General features: G+C 42.1%; 1 protein-coding gene across 3 annotated transcripts in view; it reads right to left on the bottom strand.

Annotated features, from left to right (window-relative positions):
- Positions 1–1138: 1138 nt before the first annotated feature.
- The window catches only part of LOC149447653 (platelet-activating factor acetylhydrolase-like), a 91557-nt gene continuing 75194 nt past the window's right edge, over positions 1139–17501 (bottom strand). For all 3 annotated transcript variants that reach the window (XM_089652278.1, XM_089652277.1, XM_089652280.1), the window contains 3 exons: positions 16053–16223; positions 11441–11589; positions 1139–5637 (listed from right to left, as the gene is read on the bottom strand). In XM_089652278.1, the coding sequence (XP_089508404.1) occupies positions 5525–5637; positions 11441–11589; positions 16053–16223 (433 nt within the window). In that variant the 3' untranslated portion in view covers positions 1139–5524. The remainder of the gene's footprint in view (positions 5638–11440; positions 11590–16052; positions 16224–17501) is intronic.

Genomic DNA, 17501 nt, shown 5'->3' with positions numbered 1-17501 from the left:
TCTTAACTGGGGTGGCATCTGAAGTCCTCAGGGGTGCCGCGGCATCCTGGCTGGGAGAGGCATTCATATCAGAGCTGGGTTCCCGAGTCCCGCTCCTTCGCCTAACATTGGTGTACCAACAGCTCGACCAAAACAGTCTTGTGTAGGTTAGAGGAAGGGGGATGCTTCTTCCAGAGCCCTGAGCTCTCCCCCTACTGGGCAGAACTGGCATTGCAGGACCCGGTAAAGAATACAGGTACAATACTTCCACATTTTAAGGTGTATATGTTACTTTTAATCCTTTCTTCTAATCCTGTATGATTAGAACAACTTTTTTAGGGCTTGTTCACGGAAGTGGAAAGCACTGCCACTCCTCCTAAAAGCAATCCATGCTTGAATTGCTTTTCAGAGTCATTTGAAAATTGGTGAAGAGGCAATATGTTGCCTCCTGAATGCCCGTTTTAACCCTCTAAATGCAGAATCACCACACCACAGCCACATGCTATCCACATGGTTGTGGGGTGGTTGTAGCGTGGTCCCATTTACCTGGGTATATATTTGCTGCCGCAATCACAGAACGTGTACAGCCTCTGCAGCTAAAGGGGGAGCAGTTGGGAGTTGTTAAAATGTGACCCAACCATGTGGTTTTACCATCCCCCAACCACATAACTGAACGAGCCCTTGGTTCACAAAGGTGCAGCTGCGTAATGCGTGTAGGGCAGCCTATTCATTGCAGTGGGCTGCCCTATCCACAGAAACACAGGGACAGAAGTCCTTGACCCTTTTTTTTTTTGGTCACTGCACCAAAAACGCATGGCGTTTGCCAATGCACGGGGGTACTATTAAGAGTTAATGGCACCCCTGCGCATCTGCTAAAGAGCAGTATGTTTGTCTACATGTCAGGATCACATTTGATCTTTGCATGTTTCCGGCTTGCAGTGATGTTAACCAAGGCTGGGGTGCCTTGAAACTGAAAATACTTTTTAAGGGCACCCCAACTGGAAAAAGGCTGAAAACCACTGACTTACATTAGCTTGGATTTTCTTTCCTATAGACCTCTATGGGAATGCAAGACCTGGTTAAAGTGATGAAAAAGCATGCCAACACAAGCCCTTAGATATCTTAAGGGACCTAAATTGCTGGATTCAAGAATCAGACATATATTTTCAAAATTTAATCCAAATCGCATAATATCATCCACACTACACTTTTGTTTTCTCACGCCATAATGTATATTGATTAATTTCCTGTGTTCTACTGCTATTATATATCAGGGAGAGGGTGATGACTCTATATTAACACGGCAGGAGAGAGCAGTTAAGACAACAATTCGGCTCTAATGTCTTACAGCCCCAGAATAACATCACCCTGACATAAAATAACCGATGGAGGTATTCTTGTAAAAATGACAATACCTGTCATCTGTGTTTATAGCATAGAGTTACAAAAAAGTAACCTAACAATGAAAGAACAGGTTCTATGTTGCTTGCACATAACCATTTTCTCTTCTCTTAAACCCCTATATCAGTTCCTTTACTGCTGTATGCCCCAAACACAGATGCAGCATGAGCTCACTGCCTTTGCCCCTCTGCCAGTCCGCACATCTATTTTTGCCCAGGCCCCTGTGCTGTAGTACACAGGCTGGACATTGAGTTTCATAAGAGATGAATGGGAGAGCCAAGATAACTCTCCCATTCATCTCTACAGAACCGGATATTGTACCTGCATACTAAAGCACTGATGCCCAGCCAAAAAAATAATAGCCAAACTCGGCAGAGGGTGCAGAGTGGTAACTGGGTTTGGACTGTACTTGAGGTCTGTGTGGAGGGCACTAAATAGGAATGGGATATGGGGGTGCCCAGTTAGGGTTCTTAGTAGAAAAGTGTACTTTTAAGCCTTCTCCTGATGGACTGGAATCCATTAAACCTGGCAAAACATGGTACCCAAACGTCAAAGCTCTGACATCTCTCTGAATCCCATATCATTCCTCTTGCTATATTATGGAAACTAGAGGAGGTGGAGTGCTTGACTGGGCTCCAACTTAGAGAGAAGGTGGCCGCTTGCATATGCAGTCAGTAGAAGACTTAGGCTCCATGCACAATAGCGGTTTTTTCTTTTTTAAGCTCGTAAAACGCTGGTAATAGAGTTTATAGTAGCGTTCAGAAGCAGTAGCGTTTTTACAGTACATGTAGAGAGGTTTTTTTTTTTTTTTTAAGCTCGAAAAGCGGTGGATAAAAAATGCTGGTAATAGTGTTTATAGTAGCATTCAGAAGCAGTAGCGTTTTTACAGTACCTGTAGAGAGGAAGGGGAAAAACAAAAAGCTTTTAAGGAGCGTTTAGCATTTTTTTTCTGCTGGATAAACTCTCCAAAAATATGTTTTTCTGTCCCAGACACTGAAGCTCAAAAAAATTCTAATAGCCTAAAGTAGTGTGCATGGACACATAGGATAACAATAATTACCTTCTAGGAGCGGAAAAAAAATATGCAGATAATGGCTTCTAGGGAGCTTAGAAAACACTAGTGTGCGTGGAGCCTAAAAGAACTGAAGAGTATGTGCAAGCATCTTGATTTTACTCCTTTGTATAAAAGGTATAGATTTACAATACAATAAAGCAATTCTAATATCTTGCAATAGCACCTGTTTGTGAAGTCAGGTATTGCAGCACATCCATACATATACTGCATATTAGTTTTCTGTAAGCAGCACTGTATCATGACAGACTTCGGGGTTGATTTACTAAAGTCAAATAGAATGTGCACTTTGCAAGTGCAGTTGCTCCAGAGCCTGGTAAATGAGCAGAAGCTTTGCTGATTTCCATCATCCAATCATGCACAAGCAAAAATGCATTTTTGTTTTAATTTTCCTTGCATATGATTGGGTATTTTTTGGAAAGTGAAGCCACATACCATTTATGAATCTCTGGAGCAACTACACTTTGCAATGCCTTTAGTACAGGGGTGGGCAACTGTGGCCCTCCAGCTGTTGTAGAACTACAAGTCCCATGAGGCATTGCAAAACTGAAAGTTACTAGCATGATTCCCAAAGTCAGAGGCATGATGGGATTTGTAGTTCATCAACAGCTGGAGGGCCACACTTGCCCACCCCTACTTTAGTAAATCAGCCCCTTCATCCCACCAAGCTCTATAAACAGAGAGGCCTGATTATTGTTTGCACTAGCTGGATACTGCACCATCTATGCAGGTGTCTTATGCATTCAAACGGAAAAACCCCTTTGAAGTGCCAATGATCAGCCAGCTAGACAACTGTACACTTCATCTGACAAACTGATTAAACATTCGGAGAATCCAAAAGTATAAAGACCAAATCCATCCTCATATGTTTTTTATATTGTTTTCCATGCTGCACAAGAGACCATCAGTCACTGAATCCATTGCACAAGTATGGCACTGCTACAGATTGATCCATCTCTGTTCACATCTTCACTGTATTCTTATATAAAAAAAATATGTACACAAGCAGCAAGTCTTTGTTTTCAAGCATGTAGTGTTGCTACGGTAATACTTAAAGTGTATCTGAACAAAGATTTACTATATTGCAGCTTACAAATTTTTAGATGTGGTGGCTTCATTAGTTTTCATTTTTCAGGCTAGGTACATTTTTGCAAGTACAAAAAATACCACTTGATCTAGCCAGAAATCTTGTGTGTATGTACCTTTGTTGTGCGTTGAACTGAAACCTCTAGCAGTGTCATCAGCCTTCCCAGTTCTCTTTTGTGAACAACAAAACAATTCCCCTCTATGTAACAGAATGGAGGAGAGTAGGAGGTGATTGTAGTTCAAATGAGAATTGTAGCCTAGGATGGCAATGCTGCTCCTCTGCAGAGTACTGAGTGAACGCTGTCACCCTAGGACAGTGTTTCTCAACTCCAGTCATCATGGACCCCCAACAGGTCATGTTTTCAGGATTTCCATTATTTTGCACAGGTGATTTGATCAGTTTCACTGCCTTAGTAATTACCACAGCTGTTTCATCTGAGGGAAATCCTGAAAACATGACCTGTTGGGGGGCCATGAGGACTGGAGTTGAGAAACACTGCCCTAGGACAAGAAATGTGTTACTAACAGGATCAGCAGACAGAAATATGTACAAAAAAGCCAGAAAAAGAAAACTCATGCAGACAATACATCTAAGGACTGGTAAGCTGCAATATATTACTTTTTGTTTTTAAGTTCAGAAACACTGTAAAACGGAAACAAACCCATCGATTTACCTGTTTCCCAAAAGAAAGCTCAAGTTATAAATGTTATTAAGCCTGGGTTCACACATATGTCGTGCAGGAAATGCCGTGAACTCTGTGCATTTCCTGTACCGCATTGCAATCACACAGTCTGATGCGGGTGTCAATACAAAGTTAACCACATCTCAAATGGATTGCATACGCAGTGCAGTGGATTGCGCGATACAAAATGACCATGCAATCTGGATGCAGTGCGGCTCCAAAAAAGGTGCCTGCACATCTTTGGTGTGATGCGGTGTGATTTGAGCCCATTCAAACCGAATAGGCTCAAGTCGAAACGCATGTGAATTGTACAGGAATGCGTTGCGGTTCCTATGCGATTCATATGTGAGTTATAGTGTGAATCAAAGCTGAATCCTTAAATGTGCCAATGTTTTCTGCAGTGCTTTTATTTATATTCCTACTAGCGCATGTGCAGTGTATGTTACAATAAAGGCTCTACTGAGAACTGTAAACCCATTCTCAACTAAATTTTCAAGCCCTCAAATGGCTGGTGTCATAGCTGGTCGTGTGCAGCACCACAGCAGATTCAGATCTTAATAATGGTTAACATGGCACCATTTTCGGCTGCAAAAGGATAGGGTTTGTTCCGCTTTAAAGCGCAGTAATGAGCCATGCCCCCAAATCCTTTTTAGCAATGTAAAGCATTTGCACAGAACTCATTATATTGCCAACAGGACCACAAAATGTGTGGGCTGAACTGAAGATAATTCCAGCTGAGATTCTGTTGTAATGAATACCTGAGAGTTCCTAGGACAGTGTCTTCATCTGAATTCTGATCATTTTTACATTTACAATGCTAAAAAAGGTGGTGGTGGTGGGGGGGGGCATTGGTTATGTAATGTTCAGAACTACATATCATTTAACACTGGTGTGTGAAAACAGCTCACAGCTAATGAAAAGCACCATAGAATTGTTAGGTGGTATAGTTCACACTGGTAAGGCAGAGCAGCATTCAGTGCTGGCACAGGGCATAGTGCTTTGTTGGCTTATGATGTTACTGAAAGGTATAATACAGTCCTATATAAGGAGTTCAACACTTACATCACAGCCAGCCAAAATCCATCACGTACAAAAGTTTCAATTTAAAAAAAAAATGTCCTTCATAACACTAGATGACAGACTATGGAAAGTCTCTCATTCCTGCACAGATAGTAGTGGTCACTAGTACTGGGTGTCAGGGCGTCCCATGGAAGAGGCACAGCTCTCTCTGCCATCACATAGCAGAATGCTCCCATGGTAGGGAGGAGGTAATAGGCTGCGGGTCACTTCTCATCACTTCGAGTCATTTGGAGCTCTTAGACTGTACTGGAGGTAGATCAAGATTTGTTCCTGGGATGACAAATTCTCCTTCACCTTCAATGAGATGATCCCACTGATTGAAGTCCTTCTGGAGACCTGTTCAGCAGACAAAAAATTAATACAGGATATAAAATGTTTTTCCTTCACAAAAAAGTCATCTTGGCTTAAGGGCGGCTTTATATTGTGTTTCTTCTACTGTTTCTGTATCTCTGATAGAGGGATTCCCCACCCTTCCTGCCACATTCATATAACCAACAAGAAACACAGTAGCAAAACCTGAATGAGGTACTAAACCTTAACTACTTTTTTTTTTAAAGTAAAACAATTGGATGGTGCCAACTCCAAGCAGCTTTTTTTTTATTAGCAAAGTGTGGATAATGTTTTACTTTAATTTGTCACCCTGACGGGGAGATCTTTCCTGATTTCCTGCATCTGTATAACAAATAAACGGGGACAAGAAGGCAAGTACAGTAATAAAAAGTCCGTAGTTTTAACCCATCCCCTCTCTCCGAATGCAGCTTTTTTGTTTGCCTCTGTTGGAGAGATTCCCCATCACTTCCTGTTCTTACAACAGGAATCCAGATGGCAAAAATTGTTAGAATCTCCAAAGCCTGGCACAAACAGGCCGCATATCGGTTGGTTCAACAGAAAGCAGCTGACATTCGGCCCATATGTACAGCAGCCTGGCTGGCTTCCATCGAGTAGGCATGCTGGAAAAACCGTTGCCAACTGGAGGCTGATCAGCACTCACAGCCAATGGCTGCGAGCGCTGACTGGTGTGTTCTGTTGGGGGGGGGGGGGTGGCAGTTCCCATGTCAGAACACAATAGCTCAGAGGGGGAGATGTTGGTATAGCAAGCTCCTCAGTTATTTTTCATTTGGCCCGAATGGAAAAAAAAAAACAAAACAATATGTACCAGGCTCAACCCTTTTCTGCTATATCTAGAACAAACTTTCTGGCTGGAGGATACATGGATACAGTCATGGCCACAAATATTGGCAACCCTGCATTTCTGTCAGATAAAGCCACACTTTGGCTAGAAAATTGTTGCAATTACAAATGTTTAGGCATTCTTGTATTTATTTATTTTGTTTGTATTTGTATGACACAAAAAAGTGGAGAAATAGAAAAGTAAAATCTGATAAATTCCACACAAAACCCCAAATTAAACTGGACAAAATTATTGGCACCCTTAATTTAATACTCGATAGCATACCCCTTAAAAAAAATAACTGAAATCAATCACATCCTGCTCCAGGTCTCCCAGATTGGAAGGGTTCCTTTTCCCAACTGCTATTTTGAGATCTCCCCCCAGGAGCACTATGGGACTGAGATCTGGACTCACTGCTGGCCAATTCGGGTCCTCGCCAGCGCTTTGTCTAAAACCATTTCTGGGTGCTTTTTGACATGTGCTTTAGATCATTGCACAGCCACCCAGAGCAGTGTGTCCGAGCTAACAGGGAGGAAGACCGTTAGTAAACAAAGCAGCCCTCCTCCCCCATCGGAGATCCTCTGTAATCACCGGGCGCCAGCAGGTAATCATTGACAGCCGTGACCACGAATGGCAGCGCGGGTAGGTTGTGCGCATGGCTCGCACGCGCCCACTACCCGGAAATGCAAAATCACATATACAGCTGTGTTCAAAATAATAGTCAGACATCACTAACCTGATCACTGTTTTTGGTAGAAATTATATTTCTACATGGCAAATAATTTACTAACAGGTGTAGTAGAGTAATAGAAATCCAACAGACCCAACAGTCATGACATGCATGCTGCTGATTCTGTGTAATTGAATCACTAATTGAAAGGGACATGTTCAAAATAATAGCAGTGTGGACTTCTATTAGTGAGGTCATTCATTCTTTGAAAAGCAGGTGGCAATTATTGCCCTTATTTAAAGGAAGGAAGGCAGCAAATGTTGTACATGCTGGTTACAGTGCATTTCTCTCTGAAATTCTGAGGAAAATGGGTCGTTCCAAACATGGTTCAGAAGAACAGCGTATCTTGATTAAAACGTGGATTGGAGAGGGGAAAACATATAAAGAAGTGCAGAAAATGATAGGCTGCTCAGCTACAATGATCGTAAATGCTTTAAAATGGCAACAAAAACCTGAAAGACTTGGAAGAAAGCGAAACACTACCATTCGAATGGATAGAAGAATAACCAAAATGGCGCGGACTCAGCCAACAATCAGCTCCAGGAAGATCAAAGGTGGTCTAAAGTTACCTGTGAGTACTGTTACAATTAGAAGACGCCTATGTGAAGCCAAGCTATCTGCAAGAAGCCCCCGCAAAGTCCCACTGTTGAAAAAAAGACGTGCTGAAGAGGTTACAATTTGCCAAAGAGCACATTGACTGGCCTAAAGAGAAATGGCGCAACATTTTGTGGACTGATGAAAGTAAGATTGTTCTTTTTGGGTCTAGTGGCCGGAGACAGTTTGTCAGACGACCCCCCAACACTGAATTCAAGCCACAGTACACTGTGAAGACAGTGAAGCATGGTTGCGCAAGCATCATGATATGGGGATGTTTCTCATACTACTGTGTTGGGCCTATTTATCGCATACCAGGGATCATGGATCAGTTTGAATACATCAGAATACTTGAAGAGGTCATGCTGCCTTATGCTGAAGAGGAAATGCCCTTGAAATGGGTGTTCCAACCCCTCAACGACCCCAAACACACCAGTAAACGGGCAACATCTTGGTTCCAGACCAACAAGATTGACGTTATGGAGTGGCAAACCCAATCCCCGGATCTTAATCCAATAGAAAACGTGTGGGGTGACATCAAAAATGCAGTTTCTGAGGCAAAACCAAGAAATAGAGAAGAACTGTGGAATGTAGTCCAATCATCCTGGGCTGGAATACCTGTTCACAGGTGCCAAAAGTTGGGTGACTCCATGCAACACAGATGTACAGCAGTTCTCAGAAACAGTGCTTATACAACTAAATATTCATTAAGTGATTCAAAGGAAAGCAAAATCTTCAAACATTTTTCAGTTTATATAGTGAATGTTTGAGTTTGTAAAGAAGAATTCAAAAACTGCTATTTTTTTGAACAGTCTAATATTCACTTTTCTTCAATTTTTTTTAGAGGAACAACACAAATTTGATCTATTTTTCTTCATGTTTTGATTTGGAATAGAATGTGTAGTGTTCCCAATGCATTTGTGTGGATGGAAATAAAAGCTATTAGAAGGATTTTCAGCTTTATTCACTTTTTTCAACACACTGCTATTATTTTGAACACAACTGTATTGCGTACCCCTGCCGCCCTGTAGAAGTATATCTGTTATAGGGTGGCAGGGATGTGGTCAAACATTTGTAATTGCAACAATTTTCTGGGCAAAGGGTGATTATCTGACAGAAATTCAGGGGTGCTAATATTTTTGGCCAAGACTGTAGATAGATTAGATTGATAGATACTGACATTAAAGCCCAATTGAAACTCTCGGCTTAAATCTTAGAACTTGGAGAACATATGAACAAAAGACCTGCAACCTTGGAAATCTGAGAAACAGTTGCCTGATGCCAAAAAGCCCATGAAGCACGCATAGGCTTAGTAGAATGCACTTCAACAGGAAACGGTGGAACCTTGTCTTTAAGACCTTTGATGCCTGAGCCACCAAGAAATGATCATGTGAGAGGCTGGTTCCCCTTTACAGGGACTATCAGAAATCACACAGAATGAGTCAGACTTTCTAATAGAAGCAGTGGTTGAGAGGTAAACCAGCACAGCACAAACTTTATCCAGGCAATGGCGGGAAATTTCCTTCTAATGTACAGAGGTTGGACAGGGAGATGTGAATTGAATCTGGTTGAGGTGTAAGACCAAAATCCACCTTGGAAAGAAAAGAGGTTCTAGGCCTTAACTACACCTTGTCTTTTTGTAAGATCAATAGAGGTTCTTTACAAGATGAGGCACCAGCTTCAGACAAACATATGGCGGAGGTAATGGCAACAAATAATAAACCTTGTGAGTGAGGGTAGAAAGGAGACTATCTATGATGGGTTCAAAGGACAGTGCAGAGAGAGCCAAATTCAAATTCCATGGAGTAACAAGTGACTACAGGAGAGGCTACATGAACGTTCTTTACCAAAACAATGGGAGCCTAGCGGTCTCCGGAATAAGAACGCAAGGGCTGAGATTTGCATCTTGATGGTACTTGAGGCCAAATGCTAATCCAGGCCTGATTGGAAAAAGATCAGGATCCTTCATACAGAGTATTTCCTGGGACAAAAGCATCTTTCTTCACACCATGTAAAGTATGCTCTCCATGTGCGATTTTAAACTTTACAAGAGGTAGTTTTAGCAATGTGGAAATTACCAATTCAGAGACCCTGTCTCTTAATATTCTTGCCATTAAGACTATGAAGCAGAGTGGTAACCTGGCCCTTGGGATAGTAGGCTGGGTTGGTTTGGAAGAGCCCATGGAATGTCTGCTAGAAATTTGATAAGGCTTACCAAATCCATCTGGTCCATTTTGGAGCTATGAAGATCACCAGAATGACCACAGTCTTGATCCTTAAGGGTCAAAGTGATCTCCTTCAACTTGAGAATAACATCAGTTGATTAAAACTCTTTATTGGTAAGCTCATCCAGCAAGGGCTTGAGGGATGCCCTGACACTCAAAATCAGCCTTTGCAGACGGTGGCTCAGAAGTCACTAGTTCCAGAGTGTTACTGTAACACACATTACGTGCATTAGCCCATCACAGAGCCATTCATTTTGACAAGACAACACAGCTTCAACGCACAAATACTGCAGCATGCTAGTGCATTGTCAAAAATGGTACATTTTCCATTATTTTGGATGTTTTGGTGTATTGCCAGTCCACACATTCGAATAGGTTGCCTTAAACCACAAGTTAATGCAATGCACCAGGACTCCAAGGTCTGAATGGGTCCCTACAGAATCTGCTGGGGAAGGAGTAGAAGTGCACTTTTGGTCTTTGCAATCAGAGTAAAAAAAATGAGGCTATTTAGGTCATAAATTCCTGCATGACTGCAATAAAAGCTTTAGCCAAGAGGGCAAAGAATCCAGCCAAGGAGAACTCCAAAGGCAAAAGAGACTACAAGCAGAGGACACCATGACTCCAAGCTGCAGACATCAGCACCAGAGGTGGATGTGCTGCAATCATTCCCCAATCCGTTAGTAGAAATTGCTTGGGCACCTGGTACAGTGGAGACCGAATTGAAACAAAAGCAAATAAATTCTTGAAAATCTGGCTGATGGGACAGAATATACCCTGGGCTGGTCTACATTTTGTCTGCCAGTGTGCAGTCCTCCTGTTGATGCTGAATACCGTGACTTTGTGTCCCTCAATGGATAAGAAAAAAAAAGATGTTTAATGTCTTTCTAAAGCACTTCATTTTCATTTTTTAAAGCAGCCACAGCATCAGTAGAAAAGCCTGTTTCTCACATGCTGTAGAGGATCCTTGCTCTGTGTAGGAAAGCAGTGGCCTGCTGAGTTAGACCTATAGATCTGCAACCAACAAAGATCATGCTCCCAGGTGATTGGAGAGCTCCGGGTCTGACTCAGCAGGGGCATGTCAAACCTCTGTAGAGAGGCCACTACTTCCACATAGAAAACAAGGGTCCTTACCTATGCACATCATGCTGGCAGGGGTCATGCTTTCTAATCATGCTGTGGCTGATTTATTAAGAAAACCAACCATATGACTTTTGTCTGATGCTTCTGGAATTTACAGTATTTAGCCAACTTAAACTAAAAGTCCAATTGGGATTTAGGTAATCTTCAGAATATTGGCATGACTGTAAATTAAGTCTATGATGGCCACACAACAGTGTGATCATAGCTCTTATGATCCAACATCACAAATGTATACAATGGATCATGTATGTACAGTATTAGTTCTCTGTAAATACTCACCAAGGTGTCGCTGTAGGAAAGCTAAAGTTACATTGATAATAATGTCCATCCCCACATATGGATCAATTTCTCCCTTTAACTTGAATATTTTCCCTATCAGGTAACCAGTGAGGAATGTGAAGTCAGGGAAGCTCTGATGTACACTGCCCCTGTAGAGGGAAAAAGAACAAACCCATCAGACAAACTGAAAGAGCTCACATACTAGCATGTCATTGTAATCAGCATAGTATTGTTAAACTGGCCATACAGGTAACAACCTGACAGTACAATCCCTGTTAGATTTACAGAGAATTATGTAAGGGTACTGTCTTCAGAATCCATTTAACTCTTTGAGGCAAGTTCTCACACTAGATGGTTGTTGGTAAATCTAACACAGATTATAAAATCGGATTGTAACATGGTCATCTTAAAAGGAAACTTGTAACTAGGACTGTACTCCTGAAAATGGGGTTTTTGCACTCACTGTAACATCCTTTTCTCTGAATTCATTGAAGGACACAGCCATAGTTATGACAGGTGGATTTGAGGTTGCCACCTACAGTTGCAAATCCATTGTGAAGTATGGCTGTGTCCTTCAATGAACGGATGAGATCATGGGATTTCTGTACTCACCGTAAAAATCATTTGCTCTGAGTCCACTGAAGGACATAGCCATACTTCATGATGTGCTCCTGTAGGTGGCAACATTAAGCCCATCTGAAGTATGACTAATGTCCTTCAATGAACTGAAGAGAAATACTGTTTGTTTGACTATCTGTTCTTATCCCTTTCAATGATCTGGAGCAAGCAAACAGCTGATAATCAGACTGAACTGCATATACCCATCCAGCTTGCTTGGTATCTGCCTGGGTACATAATGGGCAGGTGTATATGTATAAATCTGTTAAAGGACAAGTTCACCTTTTGACAAAAAATAGTAAATGCAAATTTTTTTTACAGGTAAAAAATGCATTTATTATTGTTTGTTGCAGGAGCCTGTAAGGCTAGGTTTACACCTATACAGTTTGCATTTGATCCATTTCTGCAGTGCATTTTTGCCACGTTTTCAATGCGTTTTGTGTTTTTTTTTTCTTGTTGCTAGGCAGATTAAAACGCAGCAAAACGTACTACATGCTTTTCTGCAGCGTCTACATTGAAGTCTATAGAAACAAAATGCAACTTTTTGCATTTAAAAAAGTCACTGACACGCACCGGGTGAAAACGAAGAGATGTGAGTGTGTCCCATAGGAAATCATGTTAAATGGACTGTAGCGAGTTTCTGCAAAATGCTGCGGAAAACACTTAGGTGTGACCTTAGCCTAAGACCTGTCAGTATATCTGCTTGCACATAGGGGACGTACAGGCAAGCAGATATACTGACAGGAAGAATCAATGAACTACCACGGTGCTCCACAGCACTGTGGTATTTCATTGAGGACTACAAGCTGACAGCTGCTAAGGCTGCCAGGACTTGTAGTTCATTTATTCACAGAACGCTGTGAATGAATGACACGGCTGTGTGGGCGGGGGCTGCAGCATTGGGAATATGTTACATGTTCCACCCTAAAAACAGGTGGAACATCTAACATGTTCCCAAAGATAAATTTTAACCCCTTGGCGTTTCGTCACATCCGGACTTTTTCAACAGGGATATGCAAGATCCCTGTTGAAAAAGTCCGGATGTGACGAAACGCGTCCGGGGCACGTGACGTGGTGACGTATTGCCGTTTTCCGGAAGTGCCGTGGCGGCCATTTTGGGTTCTGGAACACGCGGTTGTTCCAACCCTGGATACTTCCATTTTTGCCTGGCTCTCCTTCAGAGTGGTATGGTGATTGTAAAGAGTTACCGCTAAGGAGGGGGGTCTCTTCTTCTGGATTATTTCACTATATGGAAGCTGGTTTCATCAAATTTATATGTCTATGGGAAAAGGTTGTAGAAGATGGGAGAACAATGTTTGGAGGCTTTCTCATCTATATTATGGACCCTATGCTGATTGTATTTATGTTGGGGTAATTATGCACTCTTTATATTGTGTGCAGTGGAATTACTAATTGAAGTATTAGAGTCCAGAGTTTTCACGTTTGCTGTGGCACTTCTGTGTATCTGCATGTGACACGTGTGGCACTTTATTTTAATAATTGTGGTAATATACTATGTTGAGATTTTTACCTTTGAGGTATTTGAAGATTTTCTGAAGCACACCGCTAATTTGATTCAGGAAGAAAAGAGCTATTGGGAAATCACGTACAAGGATCCTTTTTGACTTTTGACTTTTTGGACTTTAGGTGTATGGGACTTTACATTTATATCTTATTTATTTATTTAAGTTTGCTTATTATTATTTTTAAAATTTTTGTACTTCAGGGGAAGGAATGCTAAGTAACTTATTGGGTTTTTTGTAGAGGATTTGAGTGCTAATTTTTGTATTTGTCTACTCCTCTCACTGACACCAATGATGTGGCACTACTCCTCCCACTGCAAAATTACAGTTATGAAGTAGCAACGAAAGTAATTTTATGGTTGGGGGTCACCACAACATGAAGAACTGTATTAAAGGGTCGCGGCATTAGGAAGGTTGAGAACCACTGATCTATAGGGTTTACATAGAATGGTCCGAAAAAGAGAAAATATCCAGTAAGTGGCAGTTGTGTGGACAAAAATGCCTTGTTGATGTCAGAGGCCAGATGAGAATGGGCAGACTGGTTGCTGCAAAATTCAGATGGTAGGATCAGAATATGGTGTAAACAACATGAAGGCATGGATCCATCCTGCCTTGTATCAATGGTTCTGGCTGGTGGTGGTGTAATGGTGTGGGGGATATTTTCTTAGCACTAGCAAGGTTTACCTAATAAAGTGGCTGGTGAGTATATATGGCCAGCATTAAGTGCTAGACTAAATGTGGCAGGGGTGTTCAAAGAGCAGGGGGCACTTGATGATTTGATAACCTGTTGTGGGCCACAATGAACTATGGGGTCTTAACACCCCCCAAACCACAAATGTAAATGAGCCCTTACTGTCCTGAGCCCCCTATAATGCTGATGTACTGCAGTTTACCCACACTGTGGGTGCAGCACAGTGCACCTGCTGCTTTCCTGCGGGTCCATTGCGCTTTGCCATAGACTTATATCTGGCAGGTGCGGTGCACTTTCTGAAAGCACACCAAAACTCATGCATTCAGGATCTTTGGTGCACTTTCAGAAAGCACACATGATATAATAGAAGGCTATGTCTCAGTGCAGCTAACCTGCAGGCACACTATGATGCACCCATGGATCGGTGTGAATGCAGCCTAATAGTTGTTAACCCTTTAATAGGTACTAACATGCCCATTGAAAAAACTATTATGCCCAGTGAATGTGTTGTTCGATAAAATGACCTTCTTTTCCTCTTGCAGCTGCTGCTGGTATCACTGTCCAGGGTGCTAGAAAGTATTAGAGTTAGAGTGCAGTTGGTATCACGCCTTGGACAGAAGTCAGTGCTACAGAGGAAGCATCGGTTTATACGGCTCCTGCTCCCTTCACGCCTGCCTACTTCCTCCGCTACTGCCACTGACTCATTGCACTCTGATGCTCTAGGGATGAGAGATTGCCAAGCCTTGATCACGGTCATTGGGTTGCCTACTCCAGGCATGAGCTTCCCTGGTTTGAGGTCCGTGGCCACATCAGAGGGCTCCGTGGGTCACATGTGGCCTGGAGGCCACAGTTTGAGCATCCCTGTCTTATGCTATTCAAGACAACTAATCTATTATTTTTTTTCTGCATACAGTATGTGGCATGGTGGAAACAACAAAATAAATGCTCCTCCATCTATCACTCACAGTGAATGAAACCTAAAGGACAAAAGATTTTGGGACTAGTCATCCTCTCTCCATTATAATCCAGTGTTACTCAGTATCAAGGCCTGCACTTTGCATCTCATTCATAAAATGCAGGCCACTTAAAGTGTAAACCCTTACACAGACTGAGTGAAGTGACTGGCCTCAGGTGATACACAAATATCAAACATCCTCCTACATAAGTTGCACCGGTTTATCTGTAGTCTTCTCTTCTCTAGAGCCTTTCAAAGTCCAGAATTTTTACAGCTTGTCTGAGCTTTCAGAAAGAATGGGGTGGGGAGCTGAAGTTGCACACTGCAAAACTCAGTGAGGAGAGCTTAGGGCTGATTGGAGGGAAGAGACATAGCCCTTCACACAGCACACATGAACAGAGCTGAGACTTTCAATCAAAGGCTGTGTACCGGAGGTCCCTCCCTTGTCACCTTTTTTCTCTTGCTGTCATGAAAACTTGTGAGATGTGACCCATGTTGATAGCAGAGAAATGAGGCAGCAGACAAATGCTCTGGATTGTGACAAGTACAAACTATAGAGGGATATGCTTTGTTCATATTTCATGTCAAAGGTTTACACCCACTTTAATACAGCAAGTCGGTAATGTGGCCTTGAGATGTGGCATATACAGGCTATCATCCAATGTTTTTAACTTCCAATTTTATTGCAATTGGCTTGATTTGGACTTCCCAAGCTAGCAGTGCACAATGTACATATAGAAGCATAACACCGGGCTTTATAAATATGCAGAGCTCTTTTTTTTGCTATTGCAGGTCAGTACATATCTGCAGGGGCTGTAAACATACTTGATGGTAATCATCTTCCTCTCCACGCTGGAGGAATCCATCTTCTTCATAATCATGACATTTTCCACCCACTGGAACTTCTCTGAGTTGACAAATAAAACTGGCTGGTGGATTGTTGTGAAGATTTCGTCTCTGAGAGAGAACATCCAGGAATCCAGAGCTACACCACATCTACAACCACAAGCAGACAAAATATCAACATGTAACTAGATGGCTTCTTGTATTAGGAACACAGGTTCTCATCTTTTTCTGAGTTGTGACACCACAGGCTATCCCCACTTCAGTCTATCATGAATGCTGCTGCCAGACTCATCCACCTTACTAACCGTTCTGTATCTGCCACCCCTCTCTGCCAATCCCTCCACTGGCTTCCAATTGCCCAACGAATAAAATTCAAAACGCTAACACTGACGTATAAAGCCATTTATAACTCTGCCCCAAACTACATCACTGATCTTGTCTCCAAATATCACCCAAACTGTACTCTCCGCTCCTCACAAGACCTCCTACTCTCTAGCTCCCTTGTCTCCTCCTCCCATGCTTGTCTCCATGACTTCTCCAGAGCTTCCCCCATCCTCTGGAACTCCCTACCCCAATCCATCAGACTATCGCCTACTCTACTCACCTTTAGGCGCACTCTGAAAACCTCTCTCTTCAGGGAAGCCTACCCCGACCCCAGCTAATACTGAACTCCTCTACTCCTCCTACCAGTCCATCCCCCACAGCTATTTCCTCCTGTACCACTATCCCCTCCCTCCTAGATTGTAAGCTCCAAGGAGCAGGGCCCTACAACCCCTCTTGTATTGAATCGTATTGTTACTGTACTGTCTCGCGTACTGTCTCCCACCATAATTTAAAACGCTGAGCAAACTATAGGCGCTATATAAATCCTGTATAATAATAATATAATAAGAAATGGAATTATCTAAACTTCATTCCAGAGGAATCTGGAAGATGCAGCTCCAGCCTAACTGCTTTCTTTTAAAAAAAAAGTGTGCTGTCCCTTTAAATCATAAATATATGATTATAGTGCAAAATAAACTAAATGTAAAATATTGTAACACAATTCAAGTATAATATAAATCACACCAAAAGTTCATATACATAAATAGTCCAAAGAAGTGACAAAAGTGCTCCGTGCTTGTAAACTTCTTCACAAAAAGTGCTGAGTGTGACGACATCACATTCCGGCATGCCAGCTGACATTGCGATTGGATGTTTTTATGATAAACTGCTTGTATTTACCTACCTTATGTAAGTGCAATACTTTTATAAATAAATGGAAGTTTACGTTTACTGCACCATGAGGCTTCTCATTTATGATTTACACGTGACTGCAGTGAGCGACATTTGAGACTAAGGCTGCTATTTGGTTTGTCTACATACTTCATCGATGAGGTCACTTAATCTGCTGAGGGTCTGACAGCGAGAATGCCAACCTGGAGTTCG

The sequence above is a fragment of the Staurois parvus genome, unplaced genomic scaffold (genome assembly GCF_062004578.1).
Source record: "Staurois parvus isolate SC_StPar_1 unplaced genomic scaffold, SC_StPar_1.0 ptg000678l, whole genome shotgun sequence".
Taxonomy (NCBI): Eukaryota; Metazoa; Chordata; class Amphibia; order Anura; family Ranidae; genus Staurois; species Staurois parvus.
The sequence above is the reverse complement of the archived record's forward strand: the minus strand, read 5'-3'. Positions and strand labels throughout refer to the sequence as shown.